Here is a 26,219-nt window from a genome sequence, read left to right as displayed (position 1 = left end):
ACTGCAATCAATTGTAATCGTACTGTTAATCAAGAAAATCCTGTATTTGGCTCATAAAAATATAATGTGTCGTTGAACTGTTAGATTCTACTTGCGATAATCGATTGCAAACTTAGTTTTGCCATATTGCGGCAAGGGAAGTTCACCTCAACTAATGTAACTAATTAAAAATAGAAAAGGAGAGTCTATATTACGATGTGAGAGATTAAGGGTGTTCTTTCTGCTCATTTATAAATATCTGAATTCGATTTAAAATGGTTTCTTAAGACAGAGTGAAAAAAAAATATTGAAAAGGACAGACAGATTAATAGACGTCAAAACAGACGACGTTTATACCTATATGAAAAACTGGAAAAATGGTTGGTGAGTTTTGTCCTGCCGGGCAAGAAACGCTTACTCCGCGATGCATACCCGGGCCGAGGTCGGGGACTTATGATGCAATCATTGCGACTCAAAATACGCACAGTTCAAAAGTTTGTCGATGATCCAATTAGATTGTAAAAAAAATGATTTTTTTTTCAATTCTCTTACTTCAGAGATGTCAATCTACATACGAATCGGAGAGATGCACAGATTTGAGACACTGGGTTTGTGTGGTACATTTGACGGGCTGCCCGACAACGACTTCCTCTCTCCCGCCAACATCACCATGGGAACAGCCTGTGCCTTCGGAGACAGTTGGGTCGCCATGGATTGTGGCGAAACCGACTGTCTGGACTATGCCGCCGAGGTGCGTCTGATATTTTTCCTAAAAAACTAAAATAGACATTCTCAAAAACGGTAACGAAGACCAGAAACTCAGCTTTGCTTAGCAAAGTACATGAATTTTTTTTTTAAAATCTGCAATAAATGAATGTGCGAATCACTATATATTAATTTGAATAGCAATTTCTGTGAATAGCTAGTTACGTTCAGTTAAGACAATGTCCTTCCGAGAGAAACGACCAAATACTTCGAACTTACAGTATGAATATATGGATAACTTCAGTAACTTTAAAAATGTCCATTTTTTGTGAAAAAAAAAAATTTACAATCGAATGTCGAATAAAGTGCCGTTTCTTTTTCTTTTTTTATTAGGTGAATAAAACATACGGGTACAGAGAGGCTTGGGCTATGGAACAATGTGCACGCATCACAGACACTTCCATATTTGGAAAGTGTCATGACAAGATTGACCCTACAAGTTACGTCATGGACTGTCGCACGGAGAGCATGGGATGTGCATTCGGGGGTGACTGTCAGTGTCTCTGCACATCAGTTGCACGCTACGCACGTGACTGCTGTATGGCCCACGGCATTTGTCCACAGTGGAGAGATCGATACTTTTGCCGTAAGTTTGACCCTGAAAAGATACTTTTGGCCCTGAAAAGCACAAATTTGTTGTCCAATTGTCTTGACCCATCATTTTAATCCAAAAAAATCAATTTTTAAAGCAATCAAAACCTAGAAAAAAAATAATTAGTATGTTTGTTTTCTTCTCTCGATTCTGATTAGCTCAGTACGTGTCTACTTTTTGACCGAATTCCAGTCTCCACGCATTCTTGTCCAGCTGTTCTTCGTCGATGAAATAAAATAAGGTCGGGTTTTTCTGTTGAATTAATATTACAAAGTGCGACTGTTTTTCTTTTGCAGCTGGTGGTTGTGACCCGTGCAGTGGGGAGCCGATCAACCTACTCGCTATGGATCCGATGGAAGTGGCCCTTCCCCTGGAGACGACCTGTCCGTCTTATAGGGTGTGTGGACCGGCGTGCACTCTCACCTGTCAGAACTATGGCAGCGAGGAGATCCACAACTGCACTTTAGATGACCAATGCTACGAGGGTTGTTTCTGCATGCAGGGATACATATACGAACGTAAGTTGCAACTGGTCCGACGGTTCCGACGGGAGTAATTCTTTGTACAGTCATGGAACAGAAAAGTTAAAACTTAAAGTTTTCAAGCGATGAAATGAACGATTTTTTTTTCACGTTTCCGTCATTTTCTCTGCAACCAATTAAGATTTGGATGCATGTTAAATACAACTACTTCACAGAGGCTAGCCGGTTCGAAAATGGATTTTTTGAAGGCGTTATAGAGCCAGTGTATATATTATAACTAATTTCAGAGGCGTTCTTGTTGTGGAAGAATCCTCGCAAACAACAAACGGAATTTGAATTTATAATATTTATCCATCCAGTTTTCTAGTATAAGCGCCGAAAACCTTTTAATATCTGCATCGAAATAACAAAACCGACCGTTTTTTGACGCTGAACCAATTTACTACTTCATTTTTGCGTGGGCTTAAATTGTGATTCCAGTTCATCAGCTTTTCAAGGAACCAGTTTGAGCCCGCAAGTTCAAATTCCTTGCTTTAACTGCGAAGATGTTTCCATAGCAAGAGCAACTCCATAACTAGTTATGATATACTCCCTGTATTCATCTTTCACAAATCAATTCACAAATTTTAATCCGGCTACTTTATTTCAATAAGTCTCAATGCACATGTGTCATATTTTCAATCTTATACCCTAAATAGTTGCAAGAAAACGACACAATCGTGAAGAAATAACTAAAGACAATTCGCATTAAAAGACAACTTGCATTAAAAGACAACTCGCATTAAAAGACAACTCGCATTGAAAGACAACTCGCATTGAAAGACAACTCGTAATATACTCACTGCCGCAGTCGCGCCAACGTGTTGCGAGCTTGCCAACAGAGGGTAGGACTTTATACGAAATTTAGAGCGGGTTATCGCCGCAAAGCCGGTCGTCTTTTGTTACGAGTTGTCTTTTCTTGCGATTTGTCGCGGTACCGCAGCAGTCACATATTGCATCGAGAAACTTTGTGAATAAATCGAGACACGCAGTATTTAAAGTAGTGCACTAGTTTTACTAATGCGATCAGCTTAGTATGTAATTACGAAACTTTTTATTTTAACCTAACTTGCAAATAAAAGCATTCCCAGTGTTCACTTATTTGGAAAATTTTACTAACCTTCTTTTTTTCTAAACTAACTTGCAAATAAAAAGTTAATTAAAAGTGTTCACTCATTTGGAAATTGAGCTTCCGTGGCTCAGTTATTAGTGCGTGAAATTTTAAAGCTCTAGGTCGCAGGGGCAACTCTCAGAGATAGCAGAAGCTTTACTAACTCGAGGCCTACTCGAGGCCTCAAATATGGCACCAAAATTTATTGAACACGTGTTTTTTTTAAATACAACGGTCTTTTTTTATGAGATTCATACACTGCTGTTTTTTTGATGCAGCATTTAATGTCTAGAGAAGCGAATTTAGGATTTCTTGAGGGGATTTCCATAAAATATTCGCACATTATGATCAAACTTTTTTTGGATTTCCAAAAAGATCACAAAATCCTTAAGCTCGATATGAAAACGCCGCTTCGTAAACAAAATTGGCGCGCCAGCTAGGTTTTTAAGAAGCTAACCGGCCAGAAGAACGTTTTAGAGCAATTTTTCGATTGTCGACGCAAAAATGCGATTTTTTGGAGCGCCCTCCCTCTTTAAATTAAAACCATGTAGTCTAACGGGCAAAATTTTTAACAGCAGACAATTCGTAACAGGTGACAAATAGTTAATCAGTCGTACAATACCATTCGTGCTGAATGTAAGTGCAGCGGAACAAGTATTCGCTACTCGCCTATGCTTTGTTACATATTGTCGCTGGTTACGACCTGATGCCTGATTATGTCGCCTGGTTAGATTTGTCGTTTGTTATGAATTTCCGACCAACCTAAGTAGACAAACAGGGCGGGCTTAGAAATCCATTAGGGTTTGTTGACCAGAAATGAATGTGGCAATTGTTCAAAATCAAAATAGAGAAAAACATCAGTCGTACCGTACCTAAATACTCATATTTTTTGTGCATTACATAGAGTTGTGGTGTCTGCGATTCGCAGAGGATATATGAAAGGCTATCCAGCCTGTAGAAGCATAGTCCGTTTCTCTTATTTCCCAGCATTCCAGACTGAATAATTTTGTTGCGCGAAGCTCTTGTTTCTGCGACTCAGGGCCGTTTTCTTTGCCACTAGAACTTCCACGTGGTAAATTGAGAGCTCAGCCTCACAAACTACCATTGCCATGACAGGAGATCGATTACATGATCTGACGATATGAAAGTGGACGCCTTTCTACCATGCTAGGTGTCTCCGAAAAAAATTTCTTGTCTTCGCTGAATTCGACCAGTTTCCCTGTTTCGGTTTGCATTCAGCTTTTTTAAATGTTTGTTTTTGGGTGTCAGCTACCACCAAGAAGTGTGTGTTGCCCGGCAACTGTCCCTGTGCTCTTTCTATGGAGGGTTCAACTGAGGTCACTTATGTCAGCCAAGGGTACATTTACTACGAAAGCGACTGCACTAGATGGTAAGAAGTATTGGCTCTTTACTATTAATTTGTCTCACTTAGAGCTTCTCACACTCTACAAACCATAAATGCATGTGGGGTTTGTATATTTCTTTTATGGTGGTCAACTCGAGTTGATATGGGTCAACGGTGGGTTGAAATTTTTGTAGTTTGAAGTAGTTTGCTTTCTTCTGAATGCTTTTTTTCGATTTTTTTATTTAGCAGTCCAAAAAATTGAAATAAGACATGCAAAATTGAACAGAAGTTCCTGTAGGCTTCACAGCTTTAGACATGTTTTACAAAATCTATGAAAAGAGATGATATATAAATAATTTAATAAATTTACCCGATTGCACAAAAATGATTTTGTTATTTTAAATAAAACCTAGAAGTAATTTTTTTACTCTGCTTGGTTAAACATTTTATAGGAATTTGTGAATAGAAACATATATTTTTCTTCTTAACAGCGAGTGTTCGACTTTCGGCGAGATGATCTGCGTGAAAGAATTCTCCAACCCCGGCTGTGGGTGTGACCCTGACCTAGAGATCCCCTGCAGGGGAGAGGGGGACAACGCCACTGACATCTGCATGTCTATTATCTACACTTGCGACAACTTCCCCGACTGTCCCTACGGAGAAGACGAAATGAACTGCAGTAAGTTATTGCACATGTTCCATTGCTGTTCCTCTACTTGTAGATTACGTCGGCTGGAAAAACGTGTTAAAAATATAAAAGTCATATTTATATTTCTGCTGAAGGATTATCCACGAGAGAAAAAAACAACATACGAGCTATTCGCATTTTAACGGAGAATCGCTGTTGCACCCCTGATTATAATTTACATGCAGTGTTTACTGTATCTTTCTGGGATAGGTAATTTTGTCTCACCATTACGAAGAATTTTGCCCACCGATCATTCGGTAGAGAGACAGAGACTTATCATCTTATCACTGCCCTTATAATTTTTAATTAGATCGTTTTGTATGTTCATTTGTAGTTCATCTGAGACGCTTTGCAACAGGCTGTTAGTCTTATGGCTCTCTCTCATGTGATGTTTTATGTAAGAGTTCCTTATTCCTAGTTTTGTTTGTGTAATGACCTCACTCGGAGACAATTTATTATGGTAAATATTATCTATTTTTGGCAGCGACCTGTGCTAGACCTGAGCTCGAGTGCAACAATGACTTCGGGGGCACGAAGCACTGTCTGTCGCCCTCTGACCTGTGTGACGGGGAGTGCGACTGTGTCGTCACTGTGTCTGGCACAGAGGGCTACTGCTCAGATGAGGCCAACTGCACCAGCCAATGCTACGAGTGGCAATACCAGTGCCAAGTCAACACCGAGATTTGCATCCCCAAATCATTCGTGAGTTACTTATTTTCTATTCTATTCGGTCACACAACAAAAGAAAAAATTTTCAATCCCACTTTATCCGTTTGCATTTTGGAGATACCTAATTTTGCCATACACGTTATTCCAGATATGTTTGCTTCTCGTTTTCATTGGAATCTTGCTAAAAGTTTCTTGAGTGAGGTTTGAGAAACCACAAAACGGTTTCCGAGACTATTCTTCTAAATTTTTTGTACTCAAAGTTATTTCAAACACTATGCTATGGAATGATTGTCTGTTGGCTAGGTTGATGAGAGTTAAAATTTGTTCCGACCATGTGAACGAACTTTGTATTTGGGTGTGTTTTAGTTTTTTCTTTTTTTTATTTTTCAGGCAAAATCAGGTACCACCAGTAGTAATCTGAATGGGTCGAGTGATATATAATATTAAAGTCCTCTCAGTCGAGGTTCGAAGGACATTAAAAAAATGAAAAAAATCTCTGTCTGGAAAACCAGTTTGAAATCTTGATTTTGGTGTCTAATTTCAAGCTAATAAGATGAGGCCCAGGGGCGAGTTTAGGTGGGATTGGGACGCCTTTTGTCTCAGGGATTCGACCCCCTGCCGATCAAAAGGTACTATTTTGAGATATCCATATTTGGTGACTGACCGTAAAATCTTTCTAGAGGCGCTTTTGGCGCCAATATATACTACTTTTGAGGGGGGAGCGAGCGATTTTTCTGTCTTTTTAGCCTTTTTAGCCTATTTTTGCCTATTTTTGAAAAATTTGCTTGCGGCGCAGAACATTTTGTCAAAATGGAGTCGTCACAGTGATTTTGAATAGCTAAGAAAATCAACTCGGTTGATCTAAAAAATGGTCTACAAAATGTTTGAAATTTTTTGAAAATCTGCCCCCCTCGAGAAAATCGTAGATCCACCCCTCGATGAAGCAAGCAGGCTTAAAAAGCTTATTTATGCTTATGGAACCAGATCTAAACTGAATTATATTATTGGTTGTTACTATGATATTTTATCTCTATAAAATATTGAATACTAACCAATCATACTCCATCAACTAACAACCCACTTATTTGTAAGTGCTGAAATTAATTGTAGTTTCAGCACCAGATCAAATTGAATTAAACTCAGCACCAGATCAATTTAAAAGAAAATAGTTGCCTTCTCCAGAGAGACCGACTCGCATACACCAGTATACACTAGATCTATTGAGACTAGGAGATATAAGATTAAGATTAAGATTGGTATTAGACTAAGAAGTTGCACGAATCTATCCGGCCGAAAATAAGATAGCGCGACGAGCAGACGGTGTGTCTTATCTGAAAGTTTTCTATGAGTATTACCGAATGGTCTTAACTCATTTGGTGCGACCAAAAGTGTCGAACAAGACGTTAACCAGCTTGGATTAGAAACATTAACCAAGACATTAGATTAGAAATAGATAATTATAACATTACAAAAAAATTTTATGACGAAAATTTAGTAGAAATGTCTCTACGACTCAATAGATCACTGCCAATTTTCCGAACGATACGATAAATACCTGGTGTTGCAAGAAACCCTCGGACAAGGCACGACACACGATTAGGAAGAAACCTATCAATCGATTTTATGATCGTACGACAAAAGCCAGATCAACTTTTATATGTAGAATACTTCCAGCAGTAAATATAAATTTTGATTTACTGACATAAAAATCTTGAAGAAAAGTCTTCAAAAACTTTCATTGCGCTAAACCTACTAATTATACAAAAACGACAGATAAGAATAACACTAATCGTTCCCCTCCAAAATCTGCAGTAATTTGAAACATCTTGGATAAAAAAATTTATTGAATATTAAAATACATAAATTAGTTATTATAAAGCATAATTGTTAGGATGTATAAATCATCCCTTCATCCTAGCTTCATCACCTAAAACAAAACAGCAAATTTCAAAAACTAATATCATAAAAACTATAACCTTAACCTTTTCTTACTTTAAATTTTCATCTGAAATTTATCAAGGCCTATCCTTGTTTTCACTTGAAATAATTTCATTAAAATACCAGATCATCAAAGCTTCCCTTGGATCTTTAAATTAAATTTAATTTAATCTAAATTTCTGATCATCAAGGCTCATCCGTGGATCAAATAGAACAATTTTGTTCTCCCCTCCCACATTTAATTAGTGTCTAACGACCTCAAACTTCGATTCACTACCCAACCCTTACTGACGACCCAGGACAATTAAATAAAATTTTTCAAAGAACTAACCATTCTAATTAGGATAAACAGTGAATAACTTCGCTTACTCGTCCTTCACTTGAATCCCTTCATCTTAGACGACCCAGGCTAAAACACTTGAATTTAGTAAGTCCTAAAATAGTACCTAACGAACTACTTGCGTTCTTATTATACCTGTACCTTGTGGATCGATTTACTATTCTTCAACCCTTCATCACGAATCACCACCTCAAAATAAGATTAGGTAAGTCTCTCTTTACTTAGAATTAATTACGAGAAAGTAAAAATCATTCTCACGAATCGATAAATACTTTTTCTCCAACCCAAAAATTTATGCCCCAAGTTAAGCTAACCACAAAAAATCTCAAGAATTAACAGTTTAAGAAACTAGAAATCACTAATCATAATTTGCATCCATTATCCTGAACCTTATGTCAACAGACGGTTTAGGAAATAAACAAACAATTGTATTACACAACTGTATAATTAATGACGAAAGATACCACCTCGTAATCGCACCACACAGACAAGCAAAAGGATATATAAGAACAAAATGAATAATCAATAAATAAAAATCTTCAAAATGACAATCAGATATAACTTTCTGACTCAAAACACATGTCACCAGCATCAAGAAAAGGAAAAAGCAGAATAGAAAATTCCTACAAAAGCAAACCAATACGTCTATACAATTGGAATCAACCAATAAGACACAATGAAAATTACACGTCAACAGCTATAAAACAAAAAAAATGATTCGAAATGAAGAAAATCTGAAGTTTAAGGACAGGTACAATTTTACCAGATTTTAATCGTAAATTCATTTGAAAAAGGAGATAGTCCATGCATAAAAGAATTTCCCGATGAAAAAAAGAAGACAAAATCTTGACCACTATCTCAAAAGCATATGTAGTCTCACATCACAATATGGAATCTACATCAGTTCAGCAAACGCATTTCACGACAAATATAATATTCAAACTGATGACGTAGATTTTGAATTTTCAAAAGTTTTTATAGAATGCATAAAAAATATACAACACCAAAACTCACAAAGAGCATATTAAATAATTATTACAAACGATTTATTTTTACTTATCTATAGCTATTTATCTGTACTAGAATTGAAGGAACCTCAAGGCGATTCACCTACTCGAACATTTCGACATACAACCGTATGCCAAGAAATAAATATATATTTTTTAAATACAATCCGTGAAAATCTAACTAATAATGACATAACACAACATGTTAAACACAATATACAAAAACTCCTAGCAGGGTTGATAATCGATTGTTTTTTTCATAATATTGATCTTATAGCACAAGCAAGAAAAATTTAGACCACAAAACACAGATGATGAAATTATATTAGCAGAACAAACAGATTGTTTGGGACCATGAATGGTCTCATGAATCATTTATTAATATACCAACAGATATATCAAGTCAAGCAATTGGCACAATCTCTATTCACAAAGGTTATGTCGAAGTATCCACACTTACAATTGACGCAACACCTTTGATTTATAATTCATTCTTTTCTGATAGAGCAGGAAACAATAGTTTAAACTCTACTTTCAAGAAGCAAGACAACTTAAACGGAACAAGAAAACTTACACAAAAAGATAGTCAAACTCCATCACATTTAGTAAGAAAAGAAATAGTTGAAACAAAAACAACAACAGCACAACAAAGCATTTCACCTATTCAACCCAATTTTACAACTCCAAAACAAAAACCCAACATTACAACAAACAATCATACAATCCACAGTAAAACCCTCTGTTGCTCAAAAATACTCACAAATGGATAACCAAACATTTCGACCAGTAACAACATCATCATATAAACAAAAAACATATCATAGAAATAATTTCGCTGTATATAATTATAACTATGTAAATAGATCAAGAACACCAAAATCTTCTAATATGAATACTCAGACCTTTTCATACTCACAAAAACAAAATACACAACAACCAACTTCAAATTCAATATGTTTCAATCATCAACCACAATCTACACAAGATCGAACTAAAAATTACCCATGTTTCACAATATGTAAACAACATCCAAACCACTACTTCACAAATAAATAATATTCATGACTCCGACACAGAGTTATCTGAGAAAATCACTGAAATCTTAAACATCTCAAATCTTGAAATCTTTGAGAAAAACCAAAATTTTAAAAGTAAACCATCATTCAAAAAATAGTGCAACTATTGCGGAAGATACGGACACAGCATTGCCAAATGCAGACAAAAACAACAAGATATTCAAAATAGAGCACAAAAACACAGAGAACCAAATAAATCAAATCAGAAATATATGAAAAAAGATCAAATTTATTACCTTTTAAAACAACAAGCGAACTAGCAACAGCACAGGGTTCAACCTTAACCAACTATAGAAAAATCCAACTCTTCCTTGTTTGAGCAATGGAAAAGAATAATTTCTTGAGCAAACCATTTGAACAAACCTTCCATATCACAGATATAAAACATAATAACATTGAAATCCCATTTATTACTAAATATATCCCAACTACAAATATTTTAAACAGCAGAATCCAAATAAAAGATAAATACACAAGAATGAAAAACACAGCTCTAACATTTTTCCAAAGAATAAACAAACAACCACCGTTTTTCTCCAAATTCTACTTCATATACAACCAAGAACGGAAACGCCTGAAACCACTAGCAGGTGATATATACAAATTCTCAATCCAACAATTTCACCAATACGTTAGATAACAAACCAAACAATATCTCTATATGTCTGACATTGAATTCATAAATTCTTCAGAGTAACAATTTCATCTATCAAATACATGAAAAATTCAAACTAGGCATAATTTCGATACACGTATATAACAATTCTCCAAAAAAATAATCCTACCTCTAGGACTCATAGGTTATTGTGAAACTAATTCAACAACTTCTCCCACAAAAGAAGTAGCTTATGGAGTAAAATTTTTTTACAACTACTAGGTTTATGCCAATCAACATTTGTTGACGAAGAATTATCGATAAATAAAATAATAAGCAATGAAAAACGCAACACAGATTATTTCACAGAAACATTTTACTTCAAACCAACATTTCAAATATCAAAATACACAGCAGAACACCAAATATCCCTTACAATGTTCAATTTTCAACACTCAGATAACACAAAAAGAATTTGAACAATTACCCGATTTACTATTGAAATACCCAAAAGATTACGCAACATCTAAACTTGATGTTGGAAAAGTAAACTCACCAGTACATTTACCTTTAAAGCTTGACGCAGTTTTCAAAAAGCAACGAGCAAGTTAAGTTCCAAACCACTTGCAAGACAAAGTTAATAGATTACTCGACATATTAAAACAATAAGAAATCGTTTCCTGTAAATAAAGAAGAACTGCCAAAAGGCAACACATTTATCAACCACGTTATCATCTTAGCGAAAGAAGAATCCATGAAAATAGTTCTAGATGCAAGATACTTCAATTCACTCATCGATGAAACTAAATGTAATTGGCCTATTGAACCATTCAAGTATTTCGCACAGAAATAAACGGTAAATACTTCACAACAGCAGACATGAATAGCGCATATAATCAAATGCCACTAGATGAACAATCACGACGATTAACACAATTAGTTATTGAAAATCAGCAATACGCATTCAATAGAATGTTCTATGGAATCTCCATAGGACCAGCCGCATTCTCAGCATTATTGAGTAAAATTGTTCGACCACTCATACTTATCAAAAATGCAATAACATATTTGGACGATGTTTTTATGCAATCACAAACCAAGGACGAAAAGTTCATTGTTTTAGAAAAATATCATTAGATATTACTAAACAAAATTATGAAAGCAGCCCCGGATAAATCGCCTTTTTCCTAACCTGTGTAAAATTTCTTGGACCCATTATAGAAAGAAACACTATGACTCCATTAAAATCTCGCATTGACGCTATTCAAAAACTTCAACTTCCATCCAATGAAAATAAAATACAAGAATTTTTTGGAGTGCCTAACTTCTTTATTAAATACGTGTATAAAATACAGTTATACTTAAGACCATTCTACAATATTCTTAGACAACAGAATAATTTTGAATGGACAACAGAACACCAAACACGATTTGAAGAAATCAAAACTCTTCTCACAGAACAAATTTCAAATACAATTCCAGATCCCGATCAACCAATTTATGCAATTCGCAACGCCTCAAATTTTGGCATCGGTGCAGCATTTTTACAATCCCATAATAGAACAAAAAAAATGATTCTCATTTCAGCAAATTCTAGACTATTCAGACAAGCTGAATTTAGACTCTCTACTCTTGTGAGAGAATGCAGAGTCATAATATATACACTTACAGAATATGAATTTTTAATACTTGGATCAAAACATTCAACAGCCTTATTCACAGATCATAAACCCTTTATATTCTTGTTCACACAGAAATCGAATCCAAACCATAGAGTTTATAGTTTTCAATTAAGTTTAATGACATTCCCCAACTTACTTATTGTTTGCTCAGCAGGAACAAAACCTTGCACTGCCAGATACTCTTAGCAGAAACACATCACCCAAATTGCTAACAAGAAAACGAACAGTTGAAATACCACAGAACATTAAATTCTTCCTCGCAAAAGATGAAACTTCACCACGATTAGAATGCAAATATGTAGTAAAGACTGACATAAACAAATCACAATCAAACATTTTACAACAGTTTCCACTATACTTAGATTGTCAAAACAATCACTACGATGTAGACTTACTAGGAAAATCTACATTTAAACCAATACCATATTCATCATGGATTAAAAAAAATACATAACAAAAACCAGCCAGACAAAAATTGGACAAAAATGACCTATTCTTCATATCATGGAAATAATTTCGCTGTACATAATTATAACTATGTAAATAGATCAAAAACAACAAAATCTTCTTATATGAATACTCAGACCTTTTCATACTCACAAAAACAAAACACACCACAACCAACTTCAAATTCAGTATTTTTCAATGATCAACCACGATCTACACAAGATCGAACTGGAACTTACCCATATTTCACAATAAGTAAACAACATCCAAACCACTACTTCACAAATAAAAAATATTCATGACTCCGACACAGAGTTATCTGAGAAAATCACTGAAATCTTAAACATCTCAAATCTTGAAATCTTTGAGAAAAACCAAAATTTTAAAAGTAAACCATCATTCAAAAAATAGTGCGATCTCCAAATTAAAAAAAATCACAAAATTTCTCACAAAACCGATACAATCGGTCAAGCAGTCGAAATAATCAATATCGAAATGACTACTCAAAATCGAATTCCAACAGAACCAACGATTCGTTTGATACCAGTTCCCATTAAAATTTTCAGAATAGACACTATCCAAATAATCGATCTAAAATTTCCTCAAATAATAGATATAGAAATTGCTCTAACGATAGAAACAGAAACTACTCAAATGATAGAAATCATCAATACCAAAATAACAGATCACGAGATAATTCAAATAACAAATCAAACTATCGAAGATAAAATTATTATAATTATCACAATAGTTCGTGCAACACTTCTTAAAATAGAAATTCAAATTATCAAAATAAACTGAGAAAATATTCCCAATCACCACATAGGAATAATACACGTTATCAAAACTCATAACAACACTATAGAAGTAATACATCTGAACATTAAAGGCAAATAAGTCATTCACAAACAAATGAAGAAATTCAACCAGACTCCCCTGGTATTGATAATACAGAAAGCACAGAATTGCAATTTAATCACATAAAATTGCCAATCCACAGACAGTGAAAGCAAAACAGATAACGCAATTTCAATTAACATGATTCTAGTTAAAAATGACTACGAACCAATTATAAAAGAACAACCGATAGACTCACATTGCTTTCAAAATCAAGATTAATCCCTCCTAAATTACTTTGAACGACCTCTAAACAATAATAAAACAATTGAGGAAATAGTAGAGGAAGTTACAGAAGAAAAACCTACAGAATGTTTAAGCACAAATCACATTTATCAAAAAGTACCAAAGAAAACGCAATTACCTGTGAAAAAAAAATTCTGACATGTCCACTCCTCTTAGAAAGCCCAAAAGGCAAAGATTTTCAATCACCAGACCTTGAAATTGATATCTAATAGATTCCGGAGAGGAATCAAACATCATCAACATTCCCACTTGGAATGAAATAAAAAGTTTACACATGAAATTATTACCTTTTAAAACAACAAGGGGACTAGCAACAGCACACGGATCAACCTTAACCAACTATAGAAAAATCCAACTCTTCCTTGTTCCCACTCGAGCAATGGAAAAGAATAATTTCTTGAGCAAACCATTTAAACAAACCTTCACTATCACAGATATAAAACATTATGTCATTGAAATCCCATTTATTACTAAATATATCCCAACTACAAATATTTTAAACAGCAGAATCCATATAAAAGATAAATACACAAGAATGAAAAACACAGCCCTACAACCAAGAGCGGAAACGCCTGAAACCACTAGCAGGTGGTGTATCCAAATTCTCAATCAAACAATTTGACCAATACGTTAGAGAACAAAACAAACAAAATCTCTATATGTCTGACATTGAATTCATAAATTCTTCAGAGTAACAATTTCATCTATCAAATACATGAAAAATTCAAACTAGGCATAATTTCGATACACGTATATAACAATTCTCCAAAAAAATAATCCTACCTCTAGGACTCATAGGTTATTGTGAAACTAATTCAACAACTTCTCCCACAAAAGAAGTAGCTTATGGAGTAAAATTTTTTTACAACTACTAGGTAAAACAATACTCAGCAATACGCATTCAATAGAATGTTCTATGGAATCTCCATAGGACCAGCCGCATTCTCAGCATTATTGAGTAAAATTGTTCGACCACTCATACTTATCAAAAATGCAATAACATATTTGGACGATGTTTTTATGCAATCACAAACCAAGGACGAAAAGTTCATTGAATTAGAAAAATATCATCAGATATTACTAAACAAAATTATGAAAGCAGCCCCGGGTAAATCGCCTTTTTCCTAACCTGTGTAAAATTTCTTGAACACATTATAGAAAGAAACACTGTGACTCCATTAAAATCTGGCATTGACGCAATCCAAGTTCCATCCAATGAAAACAAAATACAAGAATTTGTTGGAGTGCTTAACTTAAATACGTGTATAAAATGCAGTTATACTTAAGACCATTCTACAATATTCTTAGACAACAGAATAATTTTGAATGGACAACAGAACACCAAACACGATTTGAAGAAATCAAAATTCTTCTCTCAGAACAAATTTTAAATACAATTCCAGATCCCGATCAGCCATTTTATGCAATGTGCAACGCCTCAAATTTTGGCATCGGTGCAGCATTTTTACAATCCCACAATGGAACAAATAAAATGATTCTCCTTTCAGCAAATTCTAGACTATTCACACAAGCTGAATTTAGACTCTCTACTCTTGTGAGAGAATGCAGAGTCATAATATATACACTTACAGAATATGAATTTTTAATACTTGGATCAAACAGCCTTATTCACAGATCATAAACCCTTTGTATTCTTGTTCACACAGAAATCGAATCCAAACCATAGAGTTTATAGATTTCAATTACGTTTAATGAAATTCCCCAACTTACTTATAGTTTGGACAGCAGGAACAAAACCTTGCACTGCCAGATACTCTTAGCAGAAACACATCACCCAAATTGCTAACAAGAAAAAAAACAGTTGAAATACCGCAGAACATTAAATTCTTCATTGCAAAAGATGAAACTTCAACACGATTAGAATGCAAATATGTAGTAAAAACTGATATAGACAAATCACAATCAAACAACTTACAACAGTTTCTACTATACTTAGATTGTCAAAACAATCATTACGATGTAGACCTACTAGGAAAATCTACATTTAAACCAATACCATAATCATCATGGATTAGAAAAAATACATAAAAAAACCAGCCAGTCAAAAATTTTATAAAAAAGACCTATTCCTTTTAATAGAAAAAGAAAACTTTACTGATAAAATAAGTTTATCAGGCCCACCAAACTGTGACTCAAAATACACAATAAACCAAGTCTTTAACCTCAATGATCCTCTAGATACAATACCTCGACCAAAACAGAGATTGAAAACATTTTTCTACCAAACACAGAAAAACTAACACTAGAGTTACTAAAGAAACATCAAAACCTTGACCCAGTTATTAGACATTTAAAATCTTGACACAAGTATAAAACCAAACCAATTAAAGCCGATATCACAATTCTAGGAAACAAAACATTTCTTAGCTGTTTCAGAAAATTTAAAAAAACCTCTATAAACGAGATCACAGCTGTTCTAGAATACCAAACATTTGATCTCAAAGTACGTTGCCTACTTTTAAGCATGATGATTCTCGCTTTTCATACTTCACTTTCATTACACACTAAAGAACACTAAGGATCAGAAAAAAAATACTCAAATTTAAATCAAAACTTTCATTTCCCAACTGCACCAATTTGGATTAAAGTATTATGCAATGATTTCATTACATGCCAATTAAATAAACCATACCAAAGTCAAAAACAACTTGCAGAAAAGCAAGGTTTTAAAGGACAAAGTCTATATTTCAACCACAGAAATTCAATCGATACAAAAGGAACAATATCACCATCCTCAGAAAGAAAGTCATATATAATGGTCACAGTCGACACATTTACACACTACGTAGTACTTAACCCAGTACCCCATTGTAATGCTTAATATGCATATACAACGCTTTATGAACACTGGATATATTAAAATTCGGATTAACCGAAATCCTTGTTACAGAAAATGGCACTGACTTCATTAACAACGAAATACTCACACTATGCCACTTATATAATATTAAACACAACGTACATCTCATGCGCCTTGGACTAATGGACTAGTCGAAGGCATGAACCGTTCAATAACAGAATACTTCAGATGTATCATTAACGGAAATGATACACGATATACTGAATGGTCAACAGATGTTAAATTCTTCCCCTTGGCTTATAATTCACAAATCACAACAACTTTAAAAATATCACCCTATGAGATGGTTTTCAGTCAAAAACTACGAAAACCAATAATGTTCACAGCAAATTTTTCAAAAAACCCACAAGGTTGTTGCCATCCCACAAAAGAAGCAATATGATATAATCTAACATTACAGACCCACGATGAAGATCACTTTCATCATCCACAAATCTTAAAACTAGCTTCTGGTTTACACACCGAACAGATTTTAAACCGAGATAAAAAGCACAACGAAATTTATCAAAAAGTAGCGAAAAAAGTATTACAAAGAGAAAATAAAAATCCCAACTAAATTCTCGATTCACACCAGCTACAAAATTAAAAATCGGAACATAAGTTTAATTCCAAATTTTACAACACAAAAAAGAATTTCTAAAAATTTACAACCACTCCGAAAAGGACCATATCAAATAATTGATAAAACCACTAAAATAATTGATATTGTAACCAAAAGAGTACTATCCGAAAGAGTACGCTCAACGCGAGCTCACTTAATTATACTCCTTTACAGGACTTAAAGTTGTTCACAATAACTCTAATTACAATCAAAATCAAAACACTAGAACAAAAAATATTCAAAAACCATTAGAACAAAACACTAAAAAAGAACTTACCTTACAAACATCTAAAAACTTAGATAACAAAATGAGAGAACCGAAAATTAAAGTAAACGAAAGAAAAAACCGAAAATTAGAAGAAAAATTTCTACCACAACATCAAAAAGAAAAATCTTAACATAGACAATCATCGCGATTCCGTAACTAGCCACGAAAAGATTATAAAACATTCATTCCAAATCTAAAAATTTTTTTAAAAAGTTGAATTTCAAAAACCACTTCAAGAATATTTAACATTTTCACCTCTCAACAAATCTTTTGAAAGACCCATGCTTTTTTCTCAAAAATCATGCTGAAAAACACTTGATCAAACTAGTTCAATTTCAACCAATCAAAACCTTTCCGAATGATCACCTCATTTTTGACACGAATTTTTTAGCCGACACATAAATAGTTCAAGCGTATCTCTAACTATAATTTCAAGACCTCCAGGTCAAAAAAAAAGCAAACTGCTCAAATTTGACATTTGAAATAAACAAAATCTCAATATTACAAAGCTCCCCTATCAAGTAGAACAAAGATTAACAATATTGTCCCTAATGAGACCTCAAAACTCGCTCAGGCAAAAATATTAAATTAACCTAAGAAACAAAGTAGACATGATCATTTAGCCTAAAATACAAATAACTCTCAGAAACCACGAATCATCCAATAAAAAAAAACTAAATTAGGAAGCTCTTTATTAGCCCTCCAAACTTCCATTCACCAAAAGATGCTGAAACCTAACCCACTTGTCAAAAAAGCAACAATTTATCCAACCAAACTCGAAATTAGCCTCAAAAAATGAAAAACAATTCGACGGATCGGACCATTTCTTCATTGCTTCTTTCTCAAACTGTCAACCATATTCAAAAATTTCTTTCAAACTTTTTTTCAATAAATTCAATTTTTTTCAAACTTTGTATAATCCTCACAGCCGTTACCTTAGATATCCTCATCCTTCTCCTAATTATTATTTGCAATTTTTTCATAATTTTTTATTCCCTAGCTCGAGCCTATTTGCAAAAATCTTTGACCTACTCCTCAGGTACGATATTTCAAAAATTATCTAAGTGTTAAGAAATCTATTCAGCAACAAAGATGTTTTTCTTCTTTTTATACTATTTCTCCCATTTTAACCTCCCTCAATATGACAATATGCAAATGTATAAAAAAGGCAACAATAAGTTTTGCATTAGCAACAATACTTTTAGTACTTTTCATCGAAGAAAATTATAAGGATTATAAAATTTTCTCAAATTTGCTAATCATCAACCCCCACACCAGTCCCCACCAACGACATCCCAAGAACCTCCAACAACACCAACAAATAGTCAAACAAATAATCCCAATCATCAACACACATCTCTTTTCATGAAACCCATATACATTTAAAGAAAGACACGCACAATTGTCAGAACCACTAGAACCAGTGATTCGCCAAGCAGCTCTAAGCGAACCACAAAACGAACCAGTATATACTATATACCCTCCTCTCCAACAAGATCTTAACAGAGCAAGAAATCCAAGTCAACATCAAAATACGCTCGAAATAAACAGACAAATTATACATCCAAGACGAAATAGAAATTTGCAAAACCCCATAGTTCAATTCAACATACCTCAGTCACCAATGAGTAATCCTCTAGACCTTTCCAATAGCACAATCCAAATTATTCCCCCAAACGCATCACAACAAAAAATCTCAAACATACCATCGGATTACTTAGGTTCAAACCCTACATCCGATTAAATTCGTGAAAATCCTTTTAATCCCCCAGATACCACACAAAATCTCCCATATTGGTTGACACAAGCCTTCACTCAAGGGGAACCAAACTTAGTGAATGATCACATAGACGTCTCATCTGACACATCTTTTTCTCTACCGGAAACACTTCCACTTCCCTCAACCCCATCATTAGGTCAACTTGCAACATCACCATTTCCTCCAAATTTTACTACAAATCTCGACGTTAGATATCGAGAGAATTCAACCAGTAACATACCCCTACGATTAGATTGGAATGCATTTGTAAACACCCCTCCATTATTTGGTCAACATCACCATCTTAGTAGATTACACAACTGGGCACTAATTTGATCACAATATCGACACAATATCCACAAAGATATACAAGAACATAACAAACAAATACTTACACAAGTTAACTTAACACTCAATTTCTAATTACAGTTCAAACTTGAAAATAATATAATTCACCATCCCTTACCCGTAGCTCCCCCGAATATAACAGCTCAATTTACACCCTCAATTTATAACCACAAAAATTATCTGTAAATACGATAGATATACAAAAAAAAACACTTGGATGTATAACCTTCTATAATCCATATTCAGGACTTTCATTCACATGTGTCTTCTAAGTATACTATTTTTCCAAATCCTTCTCTCTTTTAGTTTTGCAGAACCCGATCATAACAATCCTTTCACCCGAACAGGACCCCAAGATTTACTAGTCACATACTATGACTGTGAAGAAAATGAACAAAAAACACATATATGCAGTAAATCAAGTCACTCAATGCAAAACCGAATCATAAGCCATAAAAACAACGAACATAAAAGTTACACTTTACTCAAAAGCCCGAGCTACAGCATAAACAGGATATAAATTCACAGCTACATTTTCCGAAAAGAAAGTACATTGTTCTCAAGTCTCAAACTGAATTAAGAATAGACTAGATCATGAATCTTTCTACCAAAGTAAAATCGAAAGATTTCTACACCTCTGCCCTGACGATTGTAAAAACCAACTTAGCCGATTAAAAACTACATCAAATAAAGGCACAAACTGAAAATTGGTAAATTTTCAAATTTTTCTAGACTCTGCACATCAAGTTGAACTTGAAAGATACCAAGGCCATATAAAACTAGACGACAAGTTTCAATTCCACGGCGCACATGGAAGATTAACTTACGATCTCCATAAAAAAAAATTGGATACCACCCATTGGAATGAACATTCCTTCAAATTGTAAAGCCGACACAAAAAAAGGATACCAAGAAATAATGTTTTTTGAATGGAAAATACAACTTGAAAAAGTACAATTAACACGAGATTTAAAGATGACACTATAATTTATCTAGAAATTTGACTACTTTGCAAAAATGACCAAGGGTATTGCGATCCTACTACAGGAACAGAAGCAACTTTTTTTTGGTTCCCCGAAGACACATGTACCACATTTCAAGTGGCAAAAAAAACACGCTAAAATGATAAGTTTTTAAGATTTTAATAAGTCCATCCCATATGAAGAAGTTAACCCGAACAAAACCAGACGAAATAATTATCAAAATCGAAATTTTCACAAAATAGAAACTAAAATGACACGTTTTCAAATTTACCCAGAAACAGAAAGAGGATGTAAATACAACAAACCACTTTACAAAACACAATATTCAGAAAATCTTGTCGAATACGAACAAGGTTTCGACATTAATACAGGTAGATTAATTACCATACAACATGCAACACATCACTCAACTAACGACGAAATTTCGTATATCCCAATACATCTTCTAAAAAACACAGGACAAACTGGTGGAAAAATGAAACCACAAGACAAAGACAGTACACGTTTACAAGAACTATCACTTATGAACAACACATATTTTGGCTCAATCTACTATGATATTCACCTAGACATGAAACTAGACTACACAATAAGTAGAATTTTTCAAGAAATTTTTTTATCAGAACATGAAACAGTACATCATTCATGCGAACTTGAAAGAACACAAATTCTGCAATCACTTGCACTTGTAGTACTAAAAAATCCTTCTGCAGGATGTTTATTATCAAGAAACAGATCAAATTTCATAGGAAAATACGAAGGAAACATACTATGGAATTACACTTGTACCAATTAGGTATCACCCTTATATGTTTTTGAAGATGAAAGATCCTATACCAGAATCACAATCTTCTCTAAAAATAAAGTACTCTTTGTCGACACTCTCGCCAATAACTTATTTTGGAACACAGCCGTCCCATGTGGATCAGAAAACAGCCACAATGTTGTACCGTTAAATCATGACGAAGATAAATATTATCTGCTCACACCATATCCTACACTTATGCAACTATTAAAAAAAATTTCACCAGAAAGTATTAGAGCTAACGCCGGAAACCCTAACATCGATTTACAAACGATCGGCATATACTCTAAAACCGAAATTCAACACCACATCCATACACAACAATTTCATGAACTCCTCACAAAAATGGACACAATACAACGTCTATCCATAGATCAGACATCAGGCTTTTCGGATATCTACACACAAGACTACAGCGGACTCTCTATCAATAAAATACTTTTAGACGATCAAATAAAAGAATACAAAACCAAACTATCAACAACACCGAACACATATGACAATTCACAAAACAACACGAATACAATGCCTACTGCACCACAATTACAAACCCTAAATCATAAGCATCCATTATCCTTAGTACCACGAAATTTCAGAAATATAGCACTGACAGAACACATCTCTTCAAAATCTATTTCCCACAAAGCCCGATTAAGATCTAATTACCCACAACGCCTAATATAGAAGACACATATGAACAAATCATAGAACAACCACACACCACAAATTTTTCTTCTCAGAACGACCATCTTTTTAGCACACGATGAGCCGCCAAGTTTGATCACTCCATCGCTCAATAATTTCTTACCCAGCCAACCTTCAAAGCAACATTTCCGTCATCCCACTTTTTGCTTCCCCCCCCCCACCTGAATCACCACATGCCAACACTTCATCCAGCATGGATTCAGATACTTATTCAAACACCACTGTATATAACACCATTTCCCAATTTAAAAGTTCAGATCTCGAAACCCCTGACAAAATTCCCAACTCCGAACCCAGCCCATCTACATTTTATCAACCCCCTTTTCAACCTCTTCACTCCCGAATAAAAATTGAACCTCCTTCCACTCACTCTTCTATAACTAATGTAACACCCACATACTCCCCCTTGACCAGCGAACCTTCCGACAACAACAGCTCTGTAAATACACAAATACCTAACTAACTTGACAACTTTATCACACTCCAGCAACAATTCCAGCACCCTCAAACATTAACAATTCACCAACTCTCACTATCTATAACATCAACAAATCCATCAATCCCAACTCCTTCGCCAAACCCAACTTCCTCGTCAAACTCAACTCCCTCAACTTCTAACCGAGCCAATAGAACTTTCAAAGGGAAATTTCCTAATACCCCATTTCCATCTCACCCAAAATCAGCCCAATCATTCGTTAATCATCCACTTCACACTAACACTAACGAATTTCTTCAAGTATGTTTGCCCTTCTTCCCTCAATAAACCTACTTTCGTTCAGACCCTAACGATGAGCACCCTAATTATGTAAATGAACACGTATTACACCCAACACTTTCGTGGACATCATTTTATCACTTAACTAACCCACTGTCACTACCACTAAATAACACCCCATATGATAATGAACAATGCAGCACTTAACTCTACCATCTAACAACAGCTCTCACTCTGAAACAATTTACTCAAATCGGATATCAATAGGCACTTACAAGATTCACCGCATCTAAAGCTAACGATTTTTTCCTCGATCACTACGATCATCGCATCATCAGACCTAACGAAGACATCTTCTTAGATGATGATAAATTTGCTATCCCACAACTAACAGAAAAATTTTTCATTAAAACATCATACGTTTTCACCCTCAAAAGCCTAGATAAAAAGTACGACCACGTCATTTCAGCAGCACTCCGTAACATCCAAGCTTATGACTCCTAATTTAACAAATTTAACAATTTTTCACTAACCTTTCTTTTCCTCACACCCAAAGAACGTGATTTGCACTGTACACACGACGTTATGTTACGCACTAAACAGACGCACACTTACACTTATTATAAAATCAATCAACATTATTACACTCATATCACACCAGCACGACAACTTCTCCATAGATATCAATACATTAACTCCAAATATACATCACCATTCTTTGTTAACTTCACTTAAGGTAATAAAGATACTAACCGCCCAAGGCATCCTCCGAAATTATGATCTGATCACCCAGATGTATATATTCTGCCCCTTGACCAAAAACTTCAACGTAGACGAATACCGCCCTCTAATAGTTTCACAAGAATTTCTACAGACCGTCGAAATCCCACTCCTAGAATTGATCTATAACACCAGATATAACCACAAACTTTATAACTACAAACTCATCCAAAATACACCATATGAATTCTCAGCTAACACCGAAAAGCACAAAATCATAAAAGCACTTGAATTGCTTTGGCCACTTCTCCAAACTAAATACATCATCCGCTTGATAGCTAAACTACTAAGATCATCAGAAATCATTCACGACGTTTTTCCTCATGGATTTTTCCCAGATGAATAAGGTAATACGAATTCAATAAATTATACCAACGAATTCGAACAAACAATAACCATTCCAAATAAATGTTTTACCTTTTTCTCTAGACTTCACAGCATAATCATCTGCAAAAAAAAAATCGAAATAAATAACTGAAAACTTTTTTCTGGAATCATAATTTTATATTAACAAATTGCAAAAAATAAAGCTGAAAAATTAACCCCCAAACAGCAGTAAATTGATATATAAATTGTTGTGTTTTCACATACGCAGTAAATATTCCTACAAAGCGAATAAATTCATAATTTCAACTCCCCAAAAGCCGTAAAATTAATATTTTAATAGTAGTAATTTTCTAAAAGCTGCAAATAAAAGTCAAAGCAGTACTAACCATTTCAAAGACGCTTCTTTATAATTTTAAAATCATTTACTTGCCCACAATTCTATCCACAATTGCACAGCTTGCCCACGAAAATTGCTTAAACTAATAAATTCAAATTTTAACTTTCACTGATAACAACTCTAACATATTGTACTACGTTTCAAACTTTCCTTTAACCCGGTTGGAAAGGAATTATATAAAAATCCAAATTAACCAACGCAGCTTACTAAACATCACAAACCACAGCCCAACAGCATGACTAAGAAAATAAAACCCACGGTACCCAAACGGGATTAAAACCAGCTTGAAACTGGATAATTTATTCTTTTGAAGACTACTTTCAAGTCTAACCACAAACAAATAAATTACAAAAAAGTCGAAAGTCAAACCCAAACCAAACGATTTGATTTTTGAGAAAAGTACACAACCAAACTAAAAAAGGAAAAAACCAGTAAAAAAATAGGCACAAAAGGTTGAACATAAAATGGACCCTACAAAAAAGAGAGCATGAAATTATACCCCACTTCAGGCCTAACCCACCAGAACGACACCGCTCGAAGTACATGCCTACACCATGCACTACAGCACTCCGTCAATTTTTGATAAAAGTGGCTCCAGGGTGAGCAATTTTTAAAAGTAACCGAACTAAAACAAAAAACGCTTTTGCGATATCTATTAACACAAGATCATTCCTATAAACAAAATTAACAAAGATCTGTATATGTATATAATACAATGCAGTATATAGATTTCATACAGCTCAAAGACGAGCAGCACTGTTGACAACCCAATCACACTCCAACTACGGAGTGTCAAATACACCCGATTTGCTGCCTACAGTCACTACACTCAAAGGATTTAAAGTACGACTTGATATCGCAGCAAAGAAAACCCATTAAAACAGACCAATGGCCATCTCGATGTTGAGTATACGTACAGATCCAAGTCACTAGGCACTTCACACGAAAGTCAAACTTCATGATACACCCGAACACGGCTGGATCATTACAACCGATCAGAAATCTTGATACGATCTCCCCGAACGCAGAAAAAACTGACTCTCATAAAATGAAAACGTTTTTATAGACTATGGTCCGAACATTCTGTGTTGCTTGCACAGTAACCGGATGTCCTTTCTTTCACTTTTACTTTAATTTAGTTTTAATTAACTCTCGTTTTGAAGTTTTTTACCAGGTTCAATCTAAAAAGAACATCAAACCTTGAAACAAAATGTAACATTTTTAAAAAATTTCATTTCGCTTTTTAAATTTTCTCCCTATTTGAAATTATTCACTTAAACCATTATATACTTAACTCTCTTTGCTACTTGCTTAAGCTTAAACATGTGCTCTTTGTGGATATCCTCAAGAATTATATCATTTCATTAATTACGATACACAGGTTTGCGACGGTGAAATGGACTGCGGCGATGACGACCACTCAGATGAGGCCAATTGCACGTTCTGCGACGAGGGCAGTGTTGTGTGTGGTGACCTTGAGAACAACGTCATGATCAGCAAATTCGGAGTGTGTATCGAGGTAGGGCAGATCTGCGACGGCCATGATGATTGCGGGGACGGGTCAGACGAACCTCCCTTTGTGGGTAACCGAAGTGACCTGTACGAGCATTGCAATTATACATCCGAAAAAATCGAAACAACCTTCAGACCTACTTCGAGTTCAAGTGCAAGTTAGTATTAACTGTTGCTCTTCACATTAGGTCTCCTCGTTTGGTTTTACTTTATTACACTATGGTGTTGAAAAAGTAGTGT

General features: G+C 34.6%; 1 protein-coding gene across 1 annotated transcript in view; it reads left to right on the top strand.

The window, feature by feature from the left end:
- LOC134841781 (SCO-spondin-like) overlaps window positions 1–26,142 on the top strand; it is a 65,585-nt gene extending 39,443 nt beyond the window's left edge. Inside the window, exons 17-23 of the mRNA XM_063857819.1 lie at window positions 537–730; window positions 1,078–1,237; window positions 1,633–1,854; window positions 4,238–4,358; window positions 4,805–4,992; window positions 5,486–5,703; window positions 25,849–26,142. Coding sequence (XP_063713889.1) covers window positions 537–730; window positions 1,078–1,237; window positions 1,633–1,854; window positions 4,238–4,358; window positions 4,805–4,992; window positions 5,486–5,703; window positions 25,849–26,142 — 1,397 coding nt within the window. The remainder of the gene's footprint in view (window positions 1–536; window positions 731–1,077; window positions 1,238–1,632; window positions 1,855–4,237; window positions 4,359–4,804; window positions 4,993–5,485; window positions 5,704–25,848) is intronic.
- The last annotated feature ends 77 nt before the right edge of the window (window positions 26,143–26,219 follow it).

The sequence above is a fragment of the Symsagittifera roscoffensis genome, chromosome 3 (genome assembly GCF_963678635.1).
Source record: "Symsagittifera roscoffensis chromosome 3, txSymRosc1.1, whole genome shotgun sequence".
In the NCBI taxonomy this organism is placed as follows: domain Eukaryota; kingdom Metazoa; phylum Xenacoelomorpha; order Acoela; family Convolutidae; genus Symsagittifera; species Symsagittifera roscoffensis.
Note: the sequence above shows the minus strand (reverse complement) of the source record. Positions and strands in the feature narration are given on the sequence as shown.